This window comes from Dreissena polymorpha, unplaced genomic scaffold (assembly GCF_020536995.1).
Source record: "Dreissena polymorpha isolate Duluth1 unplaced genomic scaffold, UMN_Dpol_1.0 chrUn016, whole genome shotgun sequence".
Taxonomy (NCBI): Eukaryota; Metazoa; Mollusca; class Bivalvia; order Myida; family Dreissenidae; genus Dreissena; species Dreissena polymorpha.
The window spans coordinates 432,501-449,168 of record NW_026273330.1 but is presented as its reverse complement, the minus strand read 5'-3'; the positions used below and the strand labels follow the sequence as shown (position 1 = coordinate 449,168).

Genomic DNA, 16,668 nt, shown 5'->3' with positions numbered 1-16,668 from the left:
TACTTTACTGCGCAAAGTGACTGAAATTTTGGATAAAGTAAGCAGTTTAACTTATGATAGTAATGTTGGTGGAATCAATCTTATTGAAGAGCAATTACAAGAAACATATGACAGTTACGTGCAAGTTAAATACGCATTTGAAGTGTACTTAAAATCTGTTATAAGTGAAGCAAGTCTTAAAGAATTATCGGCTCTCACTACAAACGCGTTGCTACAGGAAAAAGCGAAGTTACATGCGCTGGAAAATATTGACGAAATTAAACAATCCATTATGACAAAAGTATGATACCAAACTCAGTTCATGGTAGTGTGAAGACACACAGTTCGAGATCCTCTAGGAGTGAACTCATTGCATTGAAACAAACAGAAGCCGAATCTGCCAAGATACAGCTGAATTATACATGTACTCAACAAGAAGCAGCAAACAGAACGCAGAATTAGAAGCGAATCTTTAAGTTCTTTCTCAGCAAATGGCTTTCGAAACTGCGGCTGCAGAAGTAAAGGTAGTACAAGAGCAAGATATCGACGGCTCGGATGGGTCAGATGGTCATGTTGAACCAGACGTTAAATTCAAATTGCAAACTTTGCATGGTGTAAAGCCTGACCATCTAGTGCAAGAATACATCAATAAATCCACAAACAATCACACAGTGTCTGACAATAATATTGGAGAAAACATATGCAAATTCCTCTTTAAAAAGACTTGGCTATCTCGCGACTGACTATATTTAGTAAAAAAGCGGAGTCTTATCGATCCTGGAAAACGAGTTTCAAGAATATAATGTTCGAGATGGATACACGCGCTTCCGAGGAAATGGATTTGGCTGCGAGGTGGTTGGGGCCAAGTTCTCGCTAGCATGCAGTAACCTTTAGATCATCGTACCGAAGAGATCCAGTCTTAGCATGCGAGGAGCTTTGGTCTAGACTTGATGAACGTTATGGAAAAGCTGAGATTGTCTTCCAATCATTCACAAGGCGAATTGAATCATGCACTCGACCGACCTACACATACTCACAAAATTGGTATGAGCTTAGTGACTTGCTGAATTAAATACTTGCTATGAAAGAAGACAAAGACGGTTTCTCAACGGCTATATCGTTATATGATTCTTCGATTGACTTAGCACCTAAACTAGCCAAGATTCCAACAAATGTTCAAGAACGGTGGGCAGCCAAGGCCAACGATTACAAGAAGAAACATATCGTTAGTTCCCTTCCATTCACTGCCTTCGTAGAATTCATAGGAGACCAGACTACTATTCGTAACGATCCATGTCTGAGAACAGCACCTACAGTGATAGAAAACAATTTGTTTAGTACAGAGGCCTGATTTTTATATGTCTGAAACCGAACCACAGTGTTCAAGCGTGTCCAAATACGGTGGCATGTTCAAATCGTAACAGCGACGGTGTAATGCATTCAGATTCGTTTGGTACATCCTCAAGAGAGAAAGGTGGAGAGACCACTCAAAGAAACAGTATGAACGATGAAAACAGTAAAGTGGGTCCACCACAAGTCACCAGCAGATTTACAAGTGTTAATGATGTAGATTACAAATCATGTGCAAAAAATGTTCTTGTAAATGTAATTATCCCACGCTTTTTGAAAAAAAGGTGGGGATATTGTGGTGATCTCCGCCGTCCGTCCGTCCGTCCGTCCGTCCGTCCGTCCGTCTGTCCGTCCGTCCTGGCCACTATCTCCTCCTACACTAAAAGCACTAGAACCTTGAAATTTACACACATGGTAGCTATGAGCATATGTGCGACCCTGCACTATTTGGAATTTTGATCTGACCCCTGGGTCAAAAGTTATAGGGGTTGGGGTGGGGCCGCGTCAGAAATTATCACTCATTTTTTTAGGTTATTTTACATTTACTTCTTTATTTCTACACCGATTCACTTCAAATTGATACTGGACCTCACCTATGACAATACGGTCAATCTCAACCATGCATGGCCCCATTCCCAACCCTGGGGCGCCCCGCCCACATAGGCCACACCCACCAAAAATTTCCATTTACTATAATTTTTTCATTTCTACACGGATTCACTTCAAATTGATACTGAACTTTTGTTATGACATTAGGGTCAATCTCAACTATGCATGGCCCCAATCCCAACCCTGGGGCGCCCGCCCACATAGGCCACACCCACCAAAAAATTCCATTTACTATAATATTTTCATTTCTACACGGATTCACTTCAAATTGATACTGAACTTCTCTTATGACATTAGGGTCAATCTCAACTATGCATGGCCCCATAACCAACCCTGGGGCCCCGCCCACATAGACCACACCCACCCAAAATTGCCTTTACTATAATTTCTTCATTTCTACACCGATTCACTTCAAATTGATATTGAACTTCTCTTATGACAATACAGTCAATCTCAACTATGCATGGCCCCATTACCAACCCTGGGGCGCCCCGCCCACATAGACCACACCCACCCAAAATTGCCTTTTACTATAATTTCTTCATTTCTACACCGATTCACTTCAAATTGATACTGAACCTCTCTTATGACAATACGGTCAATCTCAACTATGCATGGCACAATTACCAACCCTGGGGCGCCCTGCCCACATATGTCACACCCACCCAAAATTGCCTTTTACTATAACTTCTTCATTTCTACACCAATTCACTTCTAATTGATGATGAACTTCTCTTATGACAATACGGTCAATCTCAGCTATGCATGGCCCCATTACCAACCCTGGGGCACACCTAGGTCAAACATTCGGCGTGGGGATACGCGTCGGCCTCTGCCGCGCCATTTCTAGTTGTTGATAGTAATCGTGTCAACAAGCTTAAATGTTATGCTAGTGTAGATGAACAGTCAAATACGACGCTGGCAAAGAATGAGTGGTTCAATAGTTTGCATGTTGATTTTCCTGGAGAAGCATTTCATGACAATACTTGTAGTGGAATATTCGTAACAAAAGGTCGTTATTGCACAAACTTAATTGTATCTTCTGTTTCATGACATTGTTTCTTACAGCTTACCTTGTGTCATCGAATGTCCATATATACCATTTAACAAGTCTGAACTTTGCACATCCAATAAATTTCGACAGATTTCTCACCTTGCGAATGTCGCCAAGTCCTTGCTCCCTTATGAACCCAATAATATACTTATGCTGATAGGTAGAGATGCGATTGACGTACACAAGGTGCATTGCAGATTGGAGGTCAACCAGTGACATTTCAACGTATTGGTCTCGGCTGGGTGGTTGTGGGTTAACTTTTTCTAGGTGATGTTCATGCCTAAAGAAAGGTAAATGTCAATAAGAAAGACCCAGGTGTTGACTAGAGGTAGGAAGTCATTGTTTAAGCCCTGTGATACAGTCTTTTTTGTAGTAGACTCGTGTTTTAGTTATGATCATCTCATTTTCCAGACGGCCAACAATGAACAAACACTCTCGGTAAATGATCGAACCTTTATTGACATCATGATTAAGATTATGGACACAGACAGTAGTGGTTGTTGGATTACCCCTTTACCGTTTAGGAGTCCAAGTTAAGTTTACCAAATAATCGGCAGTTGGCCTTGAAACATGATCGCTTCTACATGCAAGATTTACTAGGAATCCTGTAAAAAAAAGGTCTGTGTGTTGAATTCATGTCAAAGATAATTGATAACGGATATACATAAGTTGCCCCTCACTTGTCTACTGTTGAGAATTGGGAAATTCAAGAATGCTGGTACTTGCCTATCTTTGGAGTATTTCAGCCGAAGAAGCCCAATCAAATACGTTGTGTGTTTGATTCCTCTGCAGAATTTCAAGGAACCTCTTTGAATAAAGTATTACTCAGTGGCCCCGACCTGACTAAGTTTTTGATAGGAGTTTTGATGAGATTTAGGCAAGAGCACATCCCTGTTACAGTATATATAGAGCCGATGTTCTATTGCTTTGAAGTGGATGAGCAGCACCGATATTATCTCAGGTGTTTGTGGTACAAATACAATTATCCAGATAAGGATTTGATAGATTACCGCATGCGTGTTTATGATTTGGAAATAGCTCTTCCCTGGCTGAGGTAACTTACGGCCTTCGTAAGTCTAACGTAAAATCACACCCTGATGTGCTCGACTTTGTGACTAACAACTTTTACGTCGACGATGGCTTGACGTTACAATCTTCACCAGATGACGTGGTGAACCTGGTAAAGCGTACCCAGATTGATTTGACTAAGTGTGGTTTGCGCCTACATAAGGTGAAATTTATGAAATAAATCAGGCAATAAAACGCTGCAATTACTTAGCTCTTATTGCTCACCCAAGCAAGTATTTTCAGAAGTTAAGGTACTTTCTTTTCAAATAGAATAATGCCCGGTTTATATTTATACAGAACTGCATAATATAGTTTTCAATAAGAGTATATGTTTTATGTCAAGTATATTAAGAACAAAAAGACATGACAATGATGTTATATATCCTAAAACAACGTTATGTCTTTTGTTTTTCAAATAGTTTGTTTTGACACAAATAAAATGATTGCTTAATTGATAAAAAAAGAAATAAAAAAAGTTTAGTTTCACCAAAAACAGTCAAGCTTCACTGGTCTTGGCAAAACCAACGCTTTACTTCTTTATTATAGACTATTTTTTTACTATGTACTGCTTTAAACATAATAAGATACTGTTATATAAACATCTAGGTATAGACATCAGACTGCTCTCGAATTATACACGCATTTGGTGAATATGGGTAATTTACTTTCATCGACAGGGTGCTTTTCAGTTTGGAAAATGAAAATGCTATGGGAAAACGCTTAGTTTTACGTTTGAACGCTGGAAAATGGGCACCATACTTTTAAGAAAGTTAAAACACTGGCTGAACTATATGAATGGTCATGTGCAGTTTACATGACTATATCACCGTCTTATATTCTTTGTATTTTTGGACGCTGAAAGATTAGCACATTCGGTATAAATTATGAATCAAGAACGCAACATTGGTTAAATCGCTATGTGTACAAGATGCAATAATGACTGTATGTGACTGTATGAGCTTGGAAGCTGCTTGTGTTCTCACACGAATATTTTAGTCCATGAAAGGTAAAGTTTTGCAATTTTGGAAAATAAAAATATTGGTCATGTGCATTTAAATGCAATACAACCACTAAATTCGATTACGAACCGCATGCAAGTTCCAGTATGTGTATTTACCTTCTCATTGTTCAGTCTCAAAATAACTATTCACTATTAGAAGATGTTTGCTAGGGAAAGAAAATGGCTTAAATCGATGTGTGAACCACTGAACCAATAACATAACCCATGGTAGGTGTGAGGATACCAAATACTTGACACGTCTTAGGAAACTTTTGTAGTGAACAAAAACAAAAAACAACTTAATTGGAGAATGTTACGTATATGGAGCATATCAATTAATTACTGGTTAAGTTGAAATTAATAACTGAGTGTGGCAAAGGTCGCCAAACGTAAAAGCAACCACTAACAAAAGACAGTGACTCAAATAGTTTATAAAAAGTTACACCTTCTTGATTAATGCCATAATACACTATAATAATCATCATATACAGAAACAACACCAGCAGCAGCACCACCATCTGCATTATAATCAGCATTATTATAACCCTTTTGGTATCGTTATCGTTCTCATCATGATCATCAATATAATCATTATAATGACCATCAACATCGTCGTCAGTATCTTCAGCATCACAATTTCCTCGGCTAGAATTGTATTATCATCATAATCGATATAAATAATCACCATTATCTTCATCTCCACGACAACCTGAATCATATTTATATTTTAATGTATTTATAATGTTCAATCCATCAACACAAAACTTTGATCCATCACTGTCGTCATCGGAAACATCGGACTTCATCATGTTGGGCCATACCCACCAACAAAAACATAGCAACTTTTGCCACTACCACCACCACCGTCGCAACTAAAGCCACCATCGCCACTACTTCCGCCACAACCACTACCAACGCTAAGACTACCACCATCGCAACCACCGCAAACACCGCCACGATCAAAACAACCGCCACCATGCCAACACCACACCATCCGTCGACATTATTGCCAGTACATTGTATTTTTCACCACAACCACCGCCTCTGCCGTCATCTCCAATGCCAAAGCCACCACTAGCACGATACAATTAACATCATATATTTATTTGTTTAGACAATTAATACATGTATTACACACATTCGGATGGTCGAAGCAGTTCATATTATGGATTTAGTAAGGTATTAAATCCTTATTTCAAATCCAGCCGAGAATAATAGAAACAGTAACATGAACTAATAATACTTGTGTAGGTATTTTGTAGAAATCATAATTTACATATTCCTGACTACAAAAAATGGGAATTGTGAACATGGATATGCATTTTCTTATTGAGCGTGACAATTTCATTTTTCAGTTTTAATTAGAAATGATCTATTTGTTCCGTATAGCATATCTGAAAAAAACTCCGATAAAAAATGACTAAATAGCAGTTGAAATATATTTAATAGATTAATAATTGGGTACATTGATCAGTATTCACCCGCGAGTTGGAACTGGATTTATTCTGATTAAAATAACTGGAATGTGTTAAAATAAAGACTCTGTTATCAATGCTACAGACGGTTTTTATAGATATCTGGAACAGTTAGGGAAATGTAAAGTTATTATTTAAGTTCAAACATGCCTTGTTTTATATTGCATTTGATTAAAAAAATCGAAACCGAGTCTTGTTCCACATGCCATCCCGAAATAAGAATGTATATTTTAATTTAAGCAATTTGTGTAAAAATGTGTGAGAATATATCAATATATCTAGAAATCATGACTACATGTTAATTTATATCACAAAAATTAAATAAAACAAATACAGATCCCATGTTCAGCAACTTTTGGAAAAGAAATTGAATGACACGAAAACAGAACGAATTGGAAATATTTAGGATATTAATGTTGACACCCTAGCTTTATGTTAAATTATTTTCATTAATTGGTAAATGTTAATGTATAAGTTATTAAGGAAAAACCAGTCCCTTATTTTATTTCATGACATGATTTTTTAGTTATATAATACAGTTTGAATTATCATTACTAAAGAATGATTATTGTTAAAAGAATATGACAGTTCTGTAAACGGTTTGAATAAGGAAAACAGATATATTTTGCTATAAGGTATATTTTAATTGCTGTAATTCAGTCGTAAAAAAGAACATTGGGTGTAAATAAACCATATTTAGTAGTCACGTGTTAAAACAATGTTTGTATAATTTAGCTACATATAAACTATTGTTCATAGCTGTGTGATAAGCTTTGTATAATGAAGTTATTTAAAACGGACATATCAGTTCACTATTCGGTCTGAAAAAGGAATACGCTAATTTTTCCTTAACACAAAATTTGCTATCAATAAATGGAACCACGAATACAATTAATGTATAATAATAAATATGTTGACATAATAACCACACGTTAACTATTGTTATGTTTTTTTGGGTATGGTATATATTTAGTTGTTCGTGAATTAGGTAAATCTCCTTTCGAAATCCGGTGAACATATTGATAAAAAAACCGGTTTCATTTTTCGTATAACGTTAAAATAAGCTACTGGATACCTAAGGAGTTATAAGAATTCCAAAAGCGGTAAAGACTCAATGACTGAGCATTCCGGAAACCTAAACGCTCAATCAACATAATTGTATAATCATATAATTATAAATATTGTTCATCTTTATTAAAGTGTGCGAAATAAATTGATCCGAAAATGCCACATATCTTTAAAAACATATCGCAAACTTTGTTGCCCATGATATAAGGATTAATTTCGCATGTTTATGGTATTTGCCATAAAATTACGAAGCAATTGATGTCTCGTTGACTGACTTCCGAAATCTGCACTTAAAAACAAATTAGTACCCAAATACATATATATAATAATTCAGTGTGTAAAGCTTCGTTTTAAAACAAGAATTGCTTTTTAGATTCGTTCTTATGTGTGTGTTAAAATTATTTGTGTACAGATTTCCAAATATTTTTGAACATCGTGACGTCACACGATTTTGTAGGTCTGTGTTCGATACTTGTTAAACACCATACCTATTGTTTATTTGCGTTTGTTTGTGTGTTGTTGTTTTTTTTTCATTACAAAAATGGTATGCGATATAAATATACTGGCCTAAACGTATAATTAATCCACTTGTATGTGTAAATCGTAACATTGCTTTATGGCTGCACAACAGAACATTTGAACATTGATTTTAAAATATTTGAAATATAGAAACAATGTGTACAATCAAATTTATTAAATCAAGGTGATTGCAAAAGAAAAACTAATGCTATAATTGCACGTGCATATATTAGTAAACGAAATAGAGTTGGGCAAGTTACGCGCTTAAGAAATATATCTTTCTAAAGAAGTTTGTGTTATGAGTATGGACGATGGACATTAATATAAGACACAATAAAAAAGTTCAGACAATATTGAAAAGCCGAATATATCGAATACTAAACGTTGAGGTGCGAATAATTGTAGGGACTACTTCATTACATAGTGTAAGGTAAGGCTAACCTTTTAACCGTTTTAACCAACAATCATTTGCATTTACCTTAACCTTGCGCTTACCCAATATTTCATTATTATTATGGAACTTTTTGTAGTAATAAAACTAAAAAAATACTATTCAGATACTATCTCTGGATGTGTGTTATCATAATATTTTCAGTATTGTAACGAAAACTGATCTTAATGAAATCACCATTTAGAACGTAATAGGGCAGCGTCTTTTATATTTAACGTTGAATTATGGAACGTTCGATAAGGCGTGATGTGGGATGCAATATGTCATCCTGATACATCCATTAAGAAAGAAACAGTAACACACCAAATTCACATATCCTGCGAATATGTTCATAATATCGCAGTGGTTGGTATAAGAAATGTTTCATTGCAAACGCCGATTTGTTATTATAATATAAATCAGAAGATTACAGGAAAGGTCATAAGGGTCTAGATATATATTAAACATAATTGCTAAAAGCGGACGAAGCGAGGCTTCAGCTTCAGTTTTAGGTAAGTAGGACGCTTATATGAAACTGTCATGACAGTGACTATACTGGATCTAGAAGGAACGCAGGTTAATAAATGCGTTTGTTTTGAATTTGTTGATTAAAAATATATGTTTTTAAAGTATCGGCATGGTGTCGGTTGCACATCTTAAATAGATATATATAGTATATATTGGGCCGATATGTAGCCGTGTTGCACATCCGATGTCGAACCGATATAAAACCTGACATTGGCCCGGCATTGGAAATGATATCGGGCCAACATAAGACCGGTATGAAATGTTTGCTGGGTGTCTAAGCTTCATCACATATCTGCAGGAATGTTTGCCAAATATGTCAGAAATAAGTGCGCCAATTCAAAAATAGTTGGAAAATTACACAGACTGGCAGTTGAAAACCTGTTTTAATTTTTTAGAATCCAAGTTAGGGTCAAACGTTGAGCTTAGATGCTAGATCATTTGGACTTGCAGAAGTATTTTTGCAAAACGAAAAATAGACTGCATATGTATCCCGCGCATTGAATCCAACACAGTAGAGATCATTTCGAATTGAAAAAGCACTCTTGCAATTGTGTTTGTTGAAAAAAGTATATCATTAGTTGTATGGACACGAGTTTACAATAGAGACAAATCACAAGCCGCTTAATCGATAGTGGATTTCTCTTGTAATTACACAAACATGACTTCAAATTGAACTATAAATCTGGTAAAACAATGTTTGTGTCAAGAAATAAATTACATGATACTCAGGACAAAGTACCAGAAATTGATATCAATCAATTACAATTGAGTGCTCATTTACCTTTGTCTGAGGTGAAATATAGGGCGTTTAAACAAAGTATATGAAGAAGATGAGGACATGCATGTATAAAACCCTTGTTTGAGAAAGGATAGCCAGAAAAAAAGAAAAATCAGACTTCATTTACAGCTCAGACACAATCTCACATGAATATGTGATACAATAATATACAAATCGTTAAAGGTAATAATCCCAAAACATTGTTCATCGAACATATCAAAGTATAGTAGCATGAACAAACGAGCATGCGAATGTATGTTCTGGTGCGGATTGATGAGAGACGTAGAGGATAAAGTAGAGAAATATACAATGTATTCAATGAACCATAAAGAGCCAATAATGCCAGTGAAATGCCAGTGATAGGTCGTCATCAAAGATCAGTGCAGATTTGTTTAAATACCAATGTAGATATTATTTGTTGACTGGACTACTTTTCAAAATGACTAGAAGTTGAAACGCTTGATTGTGTATTAAGTTAAGAAAATATTGTCGCGTATCTGAAAAAAAGCTAATTCCGCGATTTTGCTACATTGATCAGCGTGTTACTGATAATTGACCGCAGTTCGCTTGTAATGAATTTAAGAAATTTACCACAGAGTACCATTTCAAACACACAATATCGAGACCGCGTTATGGTAAAAGTACGGACAAACTGAAATATAAGTTCAAACAAATAAGCAATTGCTTAAGAAAAGTGAAGATCCCAACAAGGCGTTACTTGACTACAGGTATAACCCATAGGGAGGTATAAATAAGTCACCAGCTCAGCTGCATGTAGGTCGTCAGTTCAGTGAATGATGAACAATCAACACATTCTTTTTTCATTTAAAAATTAAAAAAAAAATTCCATTTACTATTCTTCCGTTCCCTTATCGATTTTTTTAAATCACTCTATTTTATTGTATTCCTATCGAAGCTTACATTATGTATGCTAAACACACAATCCAAAATACGTTTTGCACTCGTTCGATGCCTTAAACAAATAACTAACTTAAAAAATAACACGTCCAAAATTTCCTTAACATGGAATGTTTTATCAGAGAAACTACGTCACACGATGAACGCAAAACATGTGTTGCTATGTAATAATTTAGCTTTCCATAAAAAAAGAATGTGTTATTTAGTTGGTTTTCGATTTCCTATTTGATTTTCCTCTCAAGAAACTTTTGTAAAGAAAGTCTTAGACAGATACACCAAATACAATTTTTTTCTCATTGAAGAGTGGTAGTTGCGCATGTATATTGTATTTCAATTTCGAAAAGGACGAATATATAATGATATGAGTGTTAAAAAAGAGAGCAAGTAGATCATTGACAACGTGGGAATGATGTATTTCAAAAAGCTCAAAAGACAAGTTTCAACGGCACGTGACTTTATCATTTATTGGTATCTTGGTATTAAAAAAAACTCGGGACATCTTGCCTAACATCTATTCTACAAAAAAACGGTATAATAATGTTTAATATTTTCAAAACTAATGACTACGCGACGCATAAAAATGATTTGTTAATATAAATTCGCCTGGTAGACAAAAATGCACACTAAAATATACTTACGTTAATGTGTAAAATACACGGGACAATGACACATGAGAGCTGAATGCAATGTAGAGGCACAAACAAGTTTCATTATGGTGGCATTTCATGTACTCAACAAGAACGTGTATGTCCGTTATATATATATATATATATATATATATATATATATATATATATATATATATATATATATATATATATATATATATATATTTATTTATATATATATATATATATATATATATATATATATATATATATATATATATATATATATATATAATTTTATACTCACCAACGTATTGGGACGTATGTAAGTCTCACACCCGAATTGTTGGGTCAATTAGGTATTTATTGGGTCGTACCTAAGTATTGGGTCAAGACCCAATATAAATAAGACCCAACAAAATCGTTTGTTTGAGTTTTATCTGTATGGTTCAATTCGAGAGTACAGTCTACCTTCTTAGAATTATTTATTGGGTCTCAGTTTCACTGTCCGGTCGTGAAATATATAAACACTGTGCTGTGTGTATATTTTGTATATTCCCGCTACACTCTGCGCATGCTCAACACTGCAGTTGGGCTGAGCGAAGGTTACGCATGCACAAACCTACTTCCATGTATCATGGCGACATTGCGAGGTAAGAGCATGCTTCGGAAACTATATTTGGCGTCCAAATGATCACATGGATACATTAAGCTTACAAAATTTTCTCATTTATTCAATTGCATGGAATTTTGCATCTTTAAAGGGTACAGTTAATCTATAGAAGAACACAAGAAAAGAATGTATGTGTTCCAGTTCCATGAAATGACACAAGTTGCAAATTTTGTTTTTACCAGTGGGTTTAGAGGAGCCATCGTTGTCAAATGCCTTTTGGTCATTATAAGTGTTCTCATATTTCTGAATTTATTAAAAATATATTTATACTTTAAGTGAAATAAAATAATAATATACATATGCATTAGCAAGATTACAGGTTAGCCATGAAACAACTTGCTTCTTCAAAGTTTAAGTATGGGTGACCTTAAATTGCATGTTAGTAGTGGAAATGAAAAGTTTTAATTCTCATCTTTTCCCATTATTTTCAACAATACAATCATAAATCAGTGTTCTTTGTTTTAATGATTAGTAAATGAACCCCTTGCATAACCCTGTGCTTGTATTTCTATTTATTAGCCTCAGGGTATCAATTTTCTAAAGATTTTTTGCCGATTTTATTTAATTTATCAAACTGTTTCAAGTTTAAAAAACATAATTTAAGCTGATATTTCAGGTAAAAGACTTCCCTTTCTGAAACTATAAAATGTAAAGAAAACAAGCGTTAATAACTTGAGCTTAACGATGTTCAAATGCAGTTGGTTCTGTTTACATTTTGCAACCGGTTTGGAACCAATTATCGAATGTTCACTCAAGCAAGACATCAGACATTAACATTACATATTAACACTGACATGTATCCAATGTTATGCCTTAAAGGTGAATCAAAACATCGCTCATATTGTTCGAATCTTATCAAACTAAACATTTTGATGACTTATAATGATCTATTTAGTATTAGTTAAACTGAATTAACCACACATTTACCTGGTAACATTTTTAATTGGTTCAATGAATCTTCGTCTGCAGTTGTGTTTACGCAGAAGAGGCTGTCAAGTTGGAAGTTTGCAAATATAATGTATTCATATTGGACTTGCTTAAATTAGGACCCGATTTCAAATTAAACGACTCCACTTTTAATAAATTGTATAATTTATAAAAAATGTTCAAGAATTTGGTCTGTTCGAGAATTGGTACCCTGAGGCTAGTTAGTTTGTATTTGAAATTGATTAATTGTATGATTTGTATGAAGATAGAAATGTCCTGCACATCATATGATATATCGGCCATCCGTATGCATAGTATGTTGAATTAATATTACTATTATTATTATTATTCTTATTGTCTAATCTTAAATGTTTTGTTACATGATTGAATAGGATGTTAATTAAACGAGTGTATTTAAAGAGAACACGGCTTTTTTTCTTTCTTAGAGAATAGCGATGGATGGCAATTTCACAAATCTAGCACAGCCATATCTGTCAAAACTACCATTATAAACAGTGAACATTGGATTATTTTCGCTTTAACGTTTTATTTTACTGCCATTGCTTTCATTGGGGTACATACGGATGTAATTACCTTACCTATACCGTCGCAGGAAACAAATGTAGACTTTTTGGTATGTCACAGTTTTTTTTTTAAAAATCCTTTCAAGCAGTCCTTCCGAAAAACCGTTGGTCCTCGGATTTTTCCAATAATAATTTTGAAAATCCGGGAAGATCATTTCAATGAATAAGACAACTAAGTTAATTAATATCCTTGCATTATATCGTACTGCTAAAAATCAGGGCTTACTCTGCCATTCATCAAATTAGCCAATGGCTACAAATTGATCTATTTGTTTAAAGAAAATTCTATTTGGCTAAAACGTTTTCTTCATTAAAAATTAAAAATAGCCTTAAATAGAAGAATTTTGCCAAAACAAGGCAAATTTGGCTTAGAAAATTGTTGAGCCAGGGGAAGCCCTGAAAATGCTCACATACTATTTTTACCAAATGAAAAGAAAATATAAATCAGTAGGCCTTGAAGAATTTTTCAGGCGCCACTCGCCATGCAGGGCAAGTAAGCCTGACAATCCACTCGCCCTTCACTTTAATCTGCTCGCCAAGCATTTTTTTAAACATTGGATATTTATAGATCCACCAGAACCGTTTTCTAAATTTAAGCTATCATATATGTTTAATTGTTTTTTTATGCTCCTGGTAGGGTGGCATATTGCAGTTGAACTGTCAGTCCGTCTGTCCGAAAACTTTAACGTTGGCCATAACTTTTGCAATAGTGAAGATAGCAACTTGATATTTGGCATGCATGTGTATCTCATGTAGCTGCACACTTTGAGTGGTGAATGTTTAAGATCAATGTCAAGGGAAGTAATAAGCTTTAAAAGGGAGATAAATTATAAACCTGCCAAATGATATATTGAAATTTTATTCAAGCAGGGCAATAGTGGGCATTGTGTTTATGACAAATTCATCTCTTTCTTAAAGCAAATTGTGGTTAAAGTGCTCAGAATTTGAAAACACATACGTTGCCATTTTTTCTAAAGTTTCAAATGAATTTCGGCATAAGTGACTATTTATAGATTTGATGCAATATTCCCACTGAACATGCGTAAATCCCCGGAGTTGCTGTATGCGAGTTTGTACAACAATAAATACTTCCACACTTTCAATGCAAATGATGCGACGTTGTACAATCATGCTGCATTGTTTTTGCGTCCGTTTTATTGAGACAAATGGTCAACACGAAATAAATTAGCCGTTATGTATTTTTTCAGCGTAGCTGTTTAACGTCACTTTTGACCTTAGCTGGCCTTTGTAAGTGTCCAATAAATTTCAAATATAATTTTCCGCGGCTAGACACGAATGAATACACTTCATTTATTACCATGGGCTGATTTGAGCATACGACCAGAACATTGGAAACATGACCGCGTCTTTGTAACACTGTTTTACTGCGTGTTCTGCATGAACCAATTGTATGTTCTTATGAAAATGCTTGATAGATAGAACAGTTTTACGCTCAACTCTCGACATCAATACAGTTTGTGCGTGCTTCTTTTTTAAGAGGATTGCCAGCGCCAGAGCGTTTGTACTTAAAGGCTATGTTGTAATATTTAGTAATTACTTCCATATTGCTGCCTGTGTAATAGTCTATTTAAGTTCTCTATGCTGATATTCGTTTTGGCCGAACCATTTAAAATTGTTTTCGAAATTGTACATTTAACATATAAAAGTATAAAGTTTTAAACAAGCCTTCGTTCCAGCAGTGGAAACCTGGCCTCACTTTAATGAATTGCATTCCAACCCGCAAGGTATCGGGGTCAGTTCGCGGCCAGTAAAATACTCGTTATATGATATAGACGCTATCACGTGAACTAGGTGAACTGGAATTTTCTTTAGACCAGAAATATGTAAAATGAAGGTATTCAGCGATATAATTATGGTATGCCAATAATAGATTCTTAATGTGTTTTCAACAACACCATGATAAATATTATTTTTGATTAATTTAACAAGAATAATTACTGCCAAAATATTGATGTTTCCATAAGTTTTGATTGCTTTAATTTTCTAACTGCATGTATTTTAGTCTCAGTTTGTTTGTTTGATTTGACTGTATACCTTGCTATGTTTGCCGAGCTAAACCAGGTTGTCAGTAAATATTTAAATTCAAACAGTGCATTTTAGTTAGGTCAATCCATATTATTTCCAAAATGAGCTTCCTTATTACATTGAAGATTTAAAGCTTCATTTATTTTGTTGATAAGTGTTAATGCTTGTACATGTTTCCACTCTGAATGTTGATATGCTGACTTTGTGTAGTAAAATATAATTCATGGTGATTAAGTAAGGTGCTCTTCTGTTTCAATCCAAGTTTTTTGCAGCAGGTTTTTTATGCTTGGTCCCATTTTGACACAAGTTATGCACAACTTAAAACTATGTTCTTGTAACTAACGAATCAAACTGAAAAGTTAGTTGTTCCTGTGAATTGGTGTTAATTGTACTGATAATTTCTTTCATTTAGTTGTGATTTACTTCCAGTTTATAAATTCTAATTTTGGCATTCATTATTTATACTTAACACTTGTATTTTGTATTATGTCGTGTTTCTTCAGACAGCTAAGGAACCTTTGCCCTTATATTCTTTTGTTTATCTTTTGTCTTCCATTTGACAAGATTCATATTAAAACTTTGATTAAAACCTTCTGATAATGTTGTATGCTATTTTGTTAGTGCATTCAAAGCTATGACATATCTATCAGTAAATATTTTAATTGTTACTGAATTCGGAACAACATTTTATCATTATACATCAAGGGATTTATTTTGTGTTACATTTTTGCAGTGTTGTCTTTATCAGTATGATAATAAAGTTATGCTTCAAGTACATTAAAGTGAGCATCCCTGGTTTGTGACAATAAAGTTAGGTTAATTGACTAACAATTATGTGTATTTAAACCTGATTCTTCTGTGTTACATGGTTTGAAGTAGGAAGGAACAAAATGTTGTGAGCTCTGTTATCTTCTTGGGTTCGCCCCCACATGATGGTGCCAGGCATCAGTGCATGTCTTTTTTGGCTTTTAATAGTAACATGTGATACATGTTTTTCTTAAAGTATTGCTTTGGTTTAATTTTCACAAAATTTACCTATTATATGACGCTGTGC

At 34.5% G+C, this 16,668-nt stretch overlaps 1 protein-coding gene across 1 annotated transcript in view; it reads left to right on the top strand.

Moving 5' to 3' along the window:
* The first annotated feature begins 1,413 nt into the window (after positions 1-1,413).
* LOC127863560 (uncharacterized) overlaps positions 1,414-16,668 on the top strand; it is a 22,016-nt gene continuing 6,761 nt past the window's right edge. Inside the window, exon 1 of the mRNA XM_052403124.1 lies at positions 1,414-1,495. Coding sequence (XP_052259084.1) covers positions 1,414-1,495 — 82 coding nt within the window. The remainder of the gene's footprint in view (positions 1,496-16,668) is intronic.